Genomic DNA, 11,372 nt, shown 5'->3' with positions numbered 1-11,372 from the left:
ACTCAGATCCATGACTGATGCTGGATTTAAGGTTGATTGGTTGGCGAAGAAACTTGTTGAGCTGTCGGAAAAGAAGCAGAAAGAGGAGGCTGGTGGAACTCGGATGCAAGAAATCAAAGACGAGCTGAAAAGTTTGAAACAGAAATGCTTAGACCTGGAAGTTCAGCTGGAGGATACGAAAACAGAGGTTTCAGCTGCAAAAGCTCCTCTATCATTCGCTGATGTGTTTTAAAATAAAATTTGAAGTTGATAGGCTTCTGCTTGGTGACTAGCTTGTCTGTTCGTTTGCAGATTTTATGATGTTGTTTTGATACTTTGCTGCGTTATATCGCCTTACAATATTGATTGGAACATTTTCTATTCAGCTATCATTTTTTTAGGCAAAAATTCTTTTTCTCTAAGTTTAGGTTTAGTACAAAATGTTACAAGCTTAGTCACTGTTACAACTGGAAGAGTTGAGAGACATACATTTTCATCATTTGGATGCAAGAAACATGTTTCTTTATTTGTATTAAAAGATTTTTAATTAGATAGAAAAGAAATCTTACCCCTCGTAGGTAGAGTGGTTGAGGGTAATCTAGAAAAGAGAGTACCAAATATATCACTTCCAATTTCTAAATGGATTTAATTTTATTTTGTTACAATGTTTTTTGTAGAAAAGCTTATCATTTACAAATAATTTTGCTCTGATTTTTTTTAATACAATAACGTGCATACACAATGACAACGCGGGAACAGGATTTTGGATTCAGTGTACAGTTTGGGTATATTTTTGCTACACTTGGAAAAAAAAAGAATCAAAATTATATAAGCTGATGAAACCGAAAAGAGAAGTTAAACCTAGGAGAAGAAGAAAGAGAAAGAAAGAAGTAGCTGGGAGAGAGTCTGAAGAATCTGGTCGATAATCATATAAGAAAAGGATCGAGAAAGAAGAATCGAGCAAGAGTCAACCCTAGAACACAAAGATGGAATCCACAATGCCTATGCTCCAAGTAACCCTAAGAGGAGCGCAAGTGATTCGTATATATTCCTCGTGTACGTAAACTAAACGAATGACATTTCATAACCTAGCACTCAAACTTTTATTGGATTTGATCCCATATATTTATGAATTCTTGATTTTCAATTTTGGATATGCTGCTTGAGATTGTTATTTGATCCTCAGCTTGGATTCTAGGGTTTCTCTTCCTTTCATGTTTTACTAGTTTTTTCTTTTGATTTTTTTTTCTTTTTTTTAAAAATGTTCTGCTAGTTTGTTTGCAGAGGAACCTTCATCAAGATCAATGGGGAAGCAATTTGATAAAAAGAAGATCACTTGGACGATTAAAAATTTCTCCTCTTTACCAGCCGACATTATTTATTCTGATCCTTTTGTCGTCGGTGGCTGCAAATGGTACAAACTTTTCTAATGTTCTTTTTTTGTCTATTTTGGGGGTTTACGTGTGATGTACTCCTTTGTTTTCTTTGGCTTTTTTTTTGTTCAGGCATCTACGGGCCTATCCCAAGGGGTATAATAATACTAATTGCTTGTCCCTATTTCTTGGTGTTGTTAATTCTACTGTTTTGCCTTCCGGATGGAGAAGACACGCTAAATTTCGTCTGACTATAGTAAATCAATTATCAGATAAACTCTCTCAGTCAAAACTTAAAGGTAATTACTTCTCCCCACTTCTGGACATAATCATAAACCCAAAATATATAATCATTTAGATAAAAAGTAACAATCCTTTTCATCCCACATCTTCTTATCATTCAGAAGAACGACAGGTACATAGTTCAAGTACTATTGCTTTATTCCAAGTAAATNCCAAGTAAATGATTGAATAGATGATTTTTTTTTTTTTTTTGGTGTGGTTTTACAGAACTAGAAAACTGGTTTGATGAGAAGACTTCCAATTGGGGTCTTCCATCCATGTGTCCCCTGAATGAGATTCATGCCAAAGATAGTGGATATCTATTAAACGGGGAACTTAAAGTTGTTGTGGAGATAGACGTTCTTGAAACTATTGGCAAAGTAGATGTAACAGAGGAAACTTCAACAATAACGGAAATCGTAGATGTCAATAGCTTTCAACTTCCTCCTTCACAGGTATTATAGTAAAATTTTATGATGATACATGTGTTCTATGAAATGGTGCTTTTTTTGGGGTCTCGGGAAACTACTCCTTGAATATGCATTCTACTTTTTTTTTCAAAATCACAGGCAAAATCTGTGAGCCGTATGTTTGAAAGACATCCAGAGGTTGCGTCTGATTTCCATCCGAAGAACCCAAATCTCAAGACGGGTTACATGAGTCTGCTACTCAGTCTGATTCAGACTATGAGCCAGTTACCTCAGGAAATTTCCAAGGATGATCTGTTGGATGCTTATGCTGCATTGGGATCCATGAAAGATGCTGGGTTTAAACTGGATTGGTTGGAGAAGAAACTTTATGAAGTGTCAGAAAAGAAGGAGAATGAGGAGGCTAGTCAGATTGGGCTAAAAGAAATGGAGGAAGAGTTGAAGGATATGAAGCAGAAGTGTTCAGACATGGAAGCTCTGGTGGAGAAGGAGAAGGCGAAAGTGTCGGCTGTGAAAGCTCCTATCTTATTCGATGATATTGTTTAATGGCCCTCGATTAAGGCACTTGGAGTTTGGTTATGCTTGGTGTTGTGGGCTGTTCTTGCTAATGAGTCCTCTTCAAACTAAGGAAGATAAAAGAGACCCATATCTTAGAAATATCCGTAATGTTGTCAATTGTAAATCTCTTGATTTAATTTCTGTTAAGAATTGATCGATAATAGAGTATATAATCAATATTTACTCAAAAAAATTCCGTAGGATGACTTTCATATCAAATGCATCGATGAATGAATCAAGCAGCGACAAAATTGTAGGAGTTTTGTTTTTTTTTGGTTATCATAGGAATGCTTCAGTTGTAGGGTTTTGCCTCAATTTTCCCAGTGCCTTGATGAAAAAGTAATATCTTTGTTTTGTATAAACATATTAGTNATGCTTGGTGTTGTGGGGTGTTCTTGCTAATGAGTCCTCTTCAAACTAAGGAAGATAAAAGAGACCCATATCTTAGAAATATCCGTAATAAATTGTAAATCTCTTGATTTCTGTAAAGAATTGATCGATAATAGAGTATATAATCAATATTTACTCAAAAAAATTTCGTAGGATGAGTTTCATATCAAATGCATCGATGCATGAATCAAGCAGCGACAAAATTCACAATTTATTACGGATATTTCTAAGATATGGGTCTCTTAGAAATATCATCGAATAAGATAGGAGCTTTCACTTTCGTCATCCTAAACTGCAGTTTGCAAGCTGAGAGATTCTCATCCAAAAAAATGTCTGAAGAAGTTGTTGAGACTAGCGATAGTGAAGATGTTGATTTTTCTTCGTCTCAATATTCTTCGGAAGACGAAGAAACTGTCGAAGTCAATGGGTTTCAGGTTCTTCCTACACAAGTAAGCACGAAATTATTCAACTCTACGTTTTCTAACAGCACTTTGTTTCTTATTCTTTTAAATTAAATACTGAAGATAGTTCGATTTGATCTTTTTTTTTTGGTTTACAATTTTCTGCTTAACAGGAAGATATGGTCAATGAAATGTTTAAAAAACATCTTCAAACTTCGATTTGAAGAATCACAAACTCAAGAATGCTTACATGGATGTCCTCCTCGACCTAATTGAGACATTAAGCCAGTCGGCGAAGGAGCTTTCATCGGAAGCCCTAGACAAAGCAGAGAGTACGCTTTTTGATCTTACTAGAGCAGGCTTGAAAGTGGGTTGGTTGTGTCGGAATTTGGATTAAGCTTACTTGAAAAAGGAGAAACAGAGACTTAGTGGGATTCGAATCAGAGAACTCGAGGAACAGGTCAAGAAGCGTAAGCTGAATTTGTCCGATTTCGAATCCGACCTTCGATTTGAGAGAGCTACAGCTTTGGTTTCTAATGACCGAATTGGGTTCGGCGATGTTGTCTGAATAAATCAAGTCTTTCATTTTTTTATTTTTCCTTTCCCTGTTTCAGCAGATTTTGATTTTTTGTTACTTAGCTTGTGAGTTGTGAAACAAGGATCAAACCGTTCTTTACGGTTTTGCCTTGTTTTATGTTTAAATCAAAAAATTTCTTCTTGGTTTTAAGAAAAATCATAAATTAATTGATCCCCCCCCCCCATATATGATGCGGTACAAAAGTTAAAAAGCTAAAAAACACACACTTTTACCCTCTATGTTGGATGCTTTTGCTAGCTCCACTGGATCTATGACAGATGCTGGATTTGAACTGGATTGGTTGGTGAAGAAAAATTATGAAGGGTCAAAAAAGAAGGAGAATGAGGAGGCTAGTGAGACTGGGCTGCAAGAAATGGAGGACATGAAGTTGGAATGTTCAGACATGGAAGCTTTGGTGGAGAAGGAGAAGGCAAAAGTGTAGGCTGCAAAAGCTTTTTATCTCATTCGATGATACTGCTTAATTTTCTTATGTTAGTAAGGCACTTGGAGTTTAGTTCTACTTGGTGTCGTGGGCTGTTCTTGCTAAAGAGTCCTCTTCAAACTTAGAAAGATAAAGGAGACTCATGTCTTGGAAATATCCACAATGCTGTAAAATGTAAATCTCTAGATTATTGTAAAAGACTGATCCCAGAGTATAGAATCAATATTAACTCAAAACAAATTCTAGGGAATGACTTGCATACCGAATGCGCCAATGTATAAATGCAGTAGCTATGAGGTTGTAGAAGATTTTTTTAGTGTTTTTCCTAGTTTCTGTCAATTTTACTCAATGCCTTGATGATAAAGTAATGTCGTGCATGAACAAATTTTTTTTGTTTTTCTTAGGAAAGCTATTGTTTTGGTCAATGATAAAGCCATAAAGTGAAAATAAGAAACCTAGTTGATAGAAGGAGTGAAAATGCATAATAATAAGTAACTTAACCATGGTTTGTTGTGAGACTTAACCATGGTTAGTTTAGGTTATGTCTTGAGTATGGCTATATATAAGATCGGAGAGAATAAGAGAGGGTTATCGGGTATTTGGTGAGGTCTTTTAGGGGGAGTGGGAGGAGCTCCATTAACAAAATCCTCAGTTCTTTTGTAATTCCAGTTCTATAATCTATCATACACATTTCTATAAGCAAAATGTATCAAATTGGTATCAGAGCAGTTCGACCCAATGGGAGATAGTGATGGTTCTGTGGAGATTCCTGTTTATTATGGCGATGAAGATCCAGCGATGTGGATTTCATGGGTTGAAGATTACTTCACGGACCATGGATTCACGGAAGAGACGAAGATTTCTTTTGCATATGGATTTATGGAAGATGATGCTCTATTGTGGTTCCAGGAGTCACGGACTGCGTTCACTAGCTGGAATGAGATCAAGATGGGTCTGCTTCAACGATTCAGCAAAGGAAAAGAGAGTATTGTGACTGTTTACACACAGAGTGATGAATTTGACTCTTAAGGTGAGCAGATGGTCAAGCTATTTAGATAGGCTAGAGAAATATCTCCTTGAGACTGAAGAACAGTTTGAAACCCCAAATCTGAGTGGTGAGAAGAAGGAGAAGGTAGCTTCTGACTGTGAGGAGATTAAAAGTGGGTTTGCTGACATAAAGAATGGAGAGACGCACGCACATGAGGAAGAAAAACAGATGGAGGCCAACAGAGGTGAAAATGCCTTCCAAGTGTTCGATGAAATGCCTAATAGAAGAAAATGGAACACAAAGAAGAAGAGGAAGAGATGGAAGAGGCTTCCAACGACTAGATTTGAGAATTTTTATAATCTTATTGGAGATAGAGATGTTATGACAGCGTTGGCCAAGAGCATACATGGTAACTTGAGACCTCATTTCTCACATGGTTTAGAGAGACAACAAAGCCATAAGGAACAAGCAGCTCAGCTAAATAATGCGTACCAGTTGTTCGGCAAAATGTCTAGAAGAAAGAATAGGAGATATCAGAACAAGTTCACAAAGGCTAAGGGGTTTAAATACAAAACTGAAAAAGTGGAACCTATGCCTACTCAATTCCAGAAGAATATCAATAGAGGAAAAGCAAGGAGGGAAGAGGAGAAATTAAAAGCCAAAGTGAACAAAGATACACATTTACTGGTTGTTGAGAGACCATGGAAAGGTCAAGGAGTGAGAAAAAGGGAAAAGATGAAATGTGGTAAGTTTAGGAGGTGCAAGTTCAAACCAAAGAACAATGACCAACTCAAATTTCAGTCTGACATGAAGAGAGACTTCAAAATTCAAAGCAGGATGGGAATGGAAGGATGTAAAAGGGTGATGTGTGTTTGTGTTGGGATTGATAGGCTGCTGTTGTGGGAAGCTAAGGTAAAGACGAAGAAGTCACAGATTGGGAACAAAGTAGACTGTTTCCAAGTGCGTGATGATAGACTGCGGAATAAAAGTAGAATCACAAGGGAGAAGACATCCTCCAAAAAGTGGAGCCAAGGAACTAAGTTCAAAGAGAAAGTCAAAAACAAGCTTAGGAAGAATGCACAAATCGATTCTCTTCACCAGAGGGATTTCAATGATCAACTTAAGAGGAAAAAGAAGAGATTCTACAACAAGCTCAAATACAGATTCAAGGTGCTGCACGTGGAGAAGCTACTTCGACATCTGGGGAAGAACAAGTGCAAAGGTCATAAAACTTGGGCAGTGAGAGAATCACAGGGGCTAACAAGCTTTAGTAACATGAGAAACATGAGCACTGACCAAGTGGCTGACAAGATATGGCCATTGAAGTTACCTAAGAAGGAGATAAGGAGTGTTGTAACGTCTTTTGCAGAATGGGACAGTCAGTTTCAGGAAATTTTCATTGATGTGCTAATAATTGGAGTCAACATAGCTAAGGAGAGGATGAGCTGTACTAGCAGAAAGAGACACAAATTTCGACATAAGCACAAGAAGAAATTAATGATGTTCTTTACTCTTCACTCAAAGGGAGCTTTTGTTGAGCAGATTTTCAGAGTGATGAAGAGAACAAGGCTGAAGTGTAACCGAAACCTTACTAAGTTCAACAATTGTGTCTATGCATTGATTGGTGTAAAGCTGGTGTTGAGGATGATGACAGTTGATAAGAAGCACTCCATGACAAGCGGGAAGAGAGCCAAGTTTAGAAAGAACATCTTTCTCTGCTTTAAGAAGATTCAGTGGCAGAGATTTTTGGTTGATCATACGAAAATCAGATTGAAGGGATGGAAGAAACCCTCTAAATCAACAGAGATCGAGCACATGTGGCAAAAAATTACAAAAATCAGATTGCTTAAGAGTAAAGATGAAGGTTGTGGGGGTGTTGACAAAACGAAAGCGTTAAATGGGAGACATGGGGTTAGCTTGGAAATAGTTGCACTGGTTCTTACTGCAGGTTTCATGCATGGTGATGACTATTCTCAGGAACTTGCTGCTGCAATGGAGGTCTCAACAAAACAGAAGCATACAGTCTCATTAGCCTTCACTACTGCTGATAAATTTCAAACAATGCTGAAAATCAGAGTGGCTGCTGTTAGTCGAGAAAGGGAAGTAAAGTTGATGGAGATGGGTTTTCTGATTGTCTATCTAAACACGGTTGCTGAACAGGAACAAGAAAAGAATGGCATGGCTTGGGAAATTTGTTATCTTGAGCAAAAACTTTGGGAGATAGAGCAGGTGTTTCCACTGGCCAAACAGATAATCTTATTGCCTAGTTCAGTGTCCTCCTTGGCAAAAACAATAAGACATGGCAAAATTGAAGACATGGTGACGTGTGAGACTCTGTTTACGAGCAAGGGACACAATGTTGATGCAGCTAAAGGAAAATCTCCATGTCGAATCAGAACGGAATTTGAATTTGGAGGCTAGAGACAGTCTTAAAACAGAGCAAGAGGAGTTGTTGGTGAAGTGGGAAGTGTTGCCAGATGTTGACTGTCCTGGGAAGCTCAAAGAAGGGGTTGGCTAAACAGGTTGTTTATTTCAACCTTGAGGACAAGGTTGTTTTCAAAGGCAGGGGTATTGATAGAAGCAGTGAAAATGCATAATAATAAGTAACTTAACCATGGTTTGTTGTGAGACTTAACCATGGTTAGTTTAGGTTATGTCTTGAGTGTGGCTATATATAAGATCTGAGAGAATAAGAGAGGGTTATCGGGTATTTGGTGAGGTCTTTTAGGGGGAGTGGGAGGAGCTCCATTAACAAAATCCTCAGTTCTTTTGTAATTCCAGTTCTATAATCTATCATATCCATTTCTATAAGCAAAACGTATCACTAGTTTGTCATACAAAGAGTCGCTAACAAACAAGTGTCTCAATTCAGATGATGTATGCAGTTTAATATCTATCGCTGTTTACCAATATGACTTTTTCATAGTAATTATTCCAAGAGAGTATCAAGTTACGATGAGTCAAGGTTCGTAACTATGTGACTAAGAAAATTCCAGAATTTTATTTATATATATGTGATCATCTGGCTTCTTCTCTGCTTCATCCTACACTAAAGTTTGAAGGTTGAGGAATTCTCATCATAAAGATGTCGAAGATAAAAGCTGTTAAACGTCTGAAGATCATTAGCAAAGACGATTATTTGTCTACGTCGGAAGATTCGTCGTCGGAAGATTCGTTGTTGGAAGACTCGTCGTCGGAAGATTTGTTGTCGGAAGACTCGTCGTCGGAAGGTAAAGAAACAGTAAAAGTAAGGGTGTCACGTTCTTTCTTCACAAGTAAGTAAAATGACATTGTTCAATTATATTTCTCTAACAGAACATAAAAAATAACATGAGATAGCCTTTGTTCATATTCTCTAATATTATTGAAGATACTTCGTTGACCTTTTTAGTTTGCATTTTACTGATTCACAGGAAGAACAGGTGAAGGAAATGTTTAGAAAACATCCAGAACTCACTTCAAAATTCAATTTCGAGAATCAACAGCTCAAGAATGCTTTTATGGATGTCCTCCTCGACCTAATCAAGACACTGTGCAAGTCTACAAAAGAGCTTTCCTTAAAAGATCTAAACAAAGCAGAGAGGACGCTTATTGATCTTACTAGAGCAGGCTTGAAAGTGGGTTGGTTGCATCAGAAGTGGGAAGAAGCTTACTTGAAGAAGGAGAAACAGAGAATTAGTGGGGTTCGAATCAGAGAACTCGAGGAACAGGTCAAGAAGCGTAAGCTGACTTTGTCCTATTTGGAATCCGACCTTAAGACAGAGAAAGCTGCGGCTTTAGCTACTAAATCTCGAATTGGATTCAGCGATGTCGTTTGAATGAAATCAATAGTGTTTCCTTGTTTCAGCAATTTCCTTTCCTTTGTAGACTTTTTAAATTTCTTCATCAAGTATCAAATAAGGTTTTAATTAGGATTTGTCTTGTTTTATTTTTAGTATCTTTATTTGAAATATCTAAGATTAAGAATCCTTATATAAAATTAATAGGAACTCTTTTTTCGGGTTTAATTAAGAAATACCACAATTTAATTGATCCTACATATGTAATGCGGTACAAAAGATAGAAGCTAAAATCTTAATCCTATATTCATCAACAACAGTAACCCTAGCGGCTCGCAACTCGCAAGTGGTAAATCCTTACCTTATGATTCCCTCACTTTGTTCGATTCTGTGGTGGTTTTTTTGAGATGTATGTTGGTTTTTGTTGATCGAGAGATTATTATTACTTTGTTAATGGATTGTTCTATCTACATTTTTCGGGGTTGTGTGTGTGCGCCTTTCAGTTTCTAGGGTTTATTTGTTTTTGTTTTTCTTCACTTCGTCTTTTGTCGTTGATCGCGGGGAAATCAATACACGTATTCGAGAACTTCTTCCTAGTTAAACATTGAAACATAATCTTCAACTACGCATTGAACTCTTTATTCTCGATCAAAATTGCTTGCAGTGGAATCTTAGTTTTTATTTTATTTTTTTATATGTCTTATTTTGTATCGAGAGTCTGTTGAACTGTTTATATGTATTATTAGCTGTGTGTGACATTGAGTTGACGGAGGTTTTCTTATTTCTCCAGGTTTAGGTAAGTTTTGATTGCAAGGAACCTGTTTATCAAAATTCAATGGCGGCGAAGGGAGATTATAAGAAGTTTTGTTGGGAGATAAATAATTTCTCCTCTTTGAAAACTGATGAGAGGTGTTACTCTGTTCCTGTCATGATCGGTGACTTGAAATGGTAAGAAAAATTAAACCCAAATTTTCTTATAGATTAATGTGATTTAAATGTTCTTCTTACTTTTGGTTTTCTTGCAGGCGTCTTTTTTCCATAATTAAGGGGTGTAAAGCAGACTACTTGTCTGTTAATCTAGAAGTTGCTCATTGTCAACCATTGCCTTCTGGATGGAGAAGATACGTCAAATTTAGCATAACTGTAGTAAATCAGCGTTCGCAACAATTCTGTGTCCAAAAAGGTGAATGATCCTTCTTACTTGACATTAACAATCTTAGATTTTCCTTCATGAGTCTACCTTTAGTAGTATTAGGGCTGAGAGATTGTTAATGCATGTAATTCTTGTGTGTGGAAGAGTTGTTTAGATATTACTCTAATGGTGCATATATATAGTTCATGCAGTGCAGTATTCTTTGGTTGATTAACTAATGAGGGGTGTAATATGTTACAGAAACGCAGCGTTGGTTTGAACAGGATGCTCCTGGATGGGGTTTTGCAGAAATGCTTCCGCTTACCAAACTTAATGCCAATGATAGTGGTTTTCTGGTAGATGGACATGTCATGATTGCTGCTGAGATAGAAGTTCTTGAAGTTATTGGTACATTAGATGAATCAGAGGAATCTGTACAGTCTAATGATAAAGTCAACAAGACTCAAGAAGTGAAGGAAAGCATTGATGTTAATGGGTTTCAAGTTCTTCCTTCGCAGGTAATAAACTAATGGCGATCGAGATCAGTTCTTTATCTATTTAGAGATTTCAAAAGAATGCTCTCTCTTTACATGCTGCGTACGTCTACTTTAATTTCGCAGGTAGAATCTGTGAGACGTATATTTGAAAAACACCCTGACATTGCAGTAGGATTCCAAGTAAAGAACCAACATCTGAGGAAAACATTCATGAATTTCCTGGTCAACGTAATCGAGACGCTGTGCCAATCTCTTCAGGAGCTCTCGAATGAAGATCTTGTGGAAATAGACATTGGACTGACATACCTGAAAGATGCGGGGTTTAAGGTCGATTGGTTGGAGAAGAAGCTGGATCAAGTTAAAGAGAAGAAGGAGAAAGAACAGTCTGGTTTGGTCATACTCCAAGGAATAGAGAAACAGCTTCATGACTTGATGCACAAGTGCGAGACGAAGAAGTCAGAGGTTTTGTCCATTGGAGCTCCTTTAAAGTTCGATGATGTTGTTTGATCACTTCTCTGTTCATGATTTTTATTTCCATAAACCGGT

The 11,372-nt window shown here is 37.1% G+C and overlaps 4 protein-coding genes and 1 pseudogene across 5 annotated transcripts in view; all 5 read left to right on the top strand.

Annotated features, from left to right (window-relative positions):
- Positions 1-232, top strand: part of LOC109133358 (MATH domain and coiled-coil domain-containing protein At3g58360-like) — a 6,830-nt gene extending 6,598 nt beyond the window's left edge. Inside the window, exon 2 of the mRNA XM_019246390.1 lies at positions 7-232. Within this exon, the coding sequence (XP_019101935.1) occupies positions 7-232 (226 nt within the window). The remainder of the gene's footprint in view (positions 1-6) is intronic.
- On the top strand, positions 1,051-2,730 carry LOC104792125 (protein RESTRICTED TEV MOVEMENT 3-like). Of its 2 annotated transcripts, none has more exons than XM_010518175.2 (5): positions 1,051-1,178; positions 1,264-1,393; positions 1,485-1,651; positions 1,863-2,089; positions 2,204-2,730. In XM_010518175.2, the coding sequence occupies exons 2-5, from the start codon at positions 1,284-1,286 to the stop codon at positions 2,606-2,608; spliced, it is 909 nt and encodes a 302-aa protein (XP_010516477.1). In that variant the 5' UTR covers positions 1,051-1,178; positions 1,264-1,283; the 3' UTR covers positions 2,609-2,730. The 2 variants fall into 2 exon arrangements, with proteins under 2 accessions (XP_010516477.1, XP_010516478.1); XM_010518176.2 differs by having other exon boundaries at positions 1,253-1,393.
- LOC109133497 lies at positions 3,244-3,983 on the top strand (annotated as a pseudogene).
- Positions 8,504-9,236, top strand: LOC104699210 (MATH domain and coiled-coil domain-containing protein At3g58280-like). Its single transcript, XM_010414546.1, has 2 exons — positions 8,504-8,665; positions 8,832-9,236. The coding sequence occupies exons 1-2, from the start codon at positions 8,504-8,506 to the stop codon at positions 9,234-9,236; spliced, it is 567 nt and encodes a 188-aa protein (XP_010412848.1).
- On the top strand, positions 10,033-11,333 carry LOC104699209 (MATH domain and coiled-coil domain-containing protein At3g58340-like). Its single transcript, XM_010414545.1, has 4 exons — positions 10,033-10,145; positions 10,223-10,380; positions 10,591-10,847; positions 10,950-11,333. The coding sequence occupies exons 1-4, from the start codon at positions 10,033-10,035 to the stop codon at positions 11,331-11,333; spliced, it is 912 nt and encodes a 303-aa protein (XP_010412847.1).

This window comes from Camelina sativa, chromosome 6 (assembly GCF_000633955.1).
Source record: "Camelina sativa cultivar DH55 chromosome 6, Cs, whole genome shotgun sequence".
Lineage (NCBI taxonomy): Eukaryota > Viridiplantae > Streptophyta > Magnoliopsida > Brassicales > Brassicaceae > Camelina > Camelina sativa.
Note: the sequence above shows the minus strand (reverse complement) of the source record. Positions and strands in the feature narration are given on the sequence as shown.

Excerpts from the sequence above, each read along its gene's own strand:
- LOC104792125 (XM_010518175.2), top strand. The coding sequence starts at position 1,284 with ATGGGGAAGCAATTTGATAAAAAGAAGATCACTTGGACGATTAAAAAT. Across the intron at positions 1,394-1,484 it reads GTCGTCGGTGGCTGCAAATG|GCATCTACGGGCCTATCCCA; the intron begins GTACAAACTTTT and ends TTTTTTGTTCAG. Across the intron at positions 2,090-2,203 it reads TTCAACTTCCTCCTTCACAG|GCAAAATCTGTGAGCCGTAT; the intron begins GTATTATAGTAA and ends TCAAAATCACAG.
- LOC104699210 (XM_010414546.1), top strand. The coding sequence starts at position 8,504 with ATGTCGAAGATAAAAGCTGTTAAACGTCTGAAGATCATTAGCAAAGAC. Across the intron at positions 8,666-8,831 it reads AAGGTAAAGAAACAGTAAAA|GAAGAACAGGTGAAGGAAAT; the intron begins GTAAGGGTGTCA and ends ACTGATTCACAG.
- LOC104699209 (XM_010414545.1), top strand. The coding sequence starts at position 10,033 with ATGGCGGCGAAGGGAGATTATAAGAAGTTTTGTTGGGAGATAAATAAT. Across the intron at positions 10,146-10,222 it reads ATGATCGGTGACTTGAAATG|GCGTCTTTTTTCCATAATTA; the intron begins GTAAGAAAAATT and ends GTTTTCTTGCAG. Across the intron at positions 10,848-10,949 it reads TTCAAGTTCTTCCTTCGCAG|GTAGAATCTGTGAGACGTAT; the intron begins GTAATAAACTAA and ends TTAATTTCGCAG.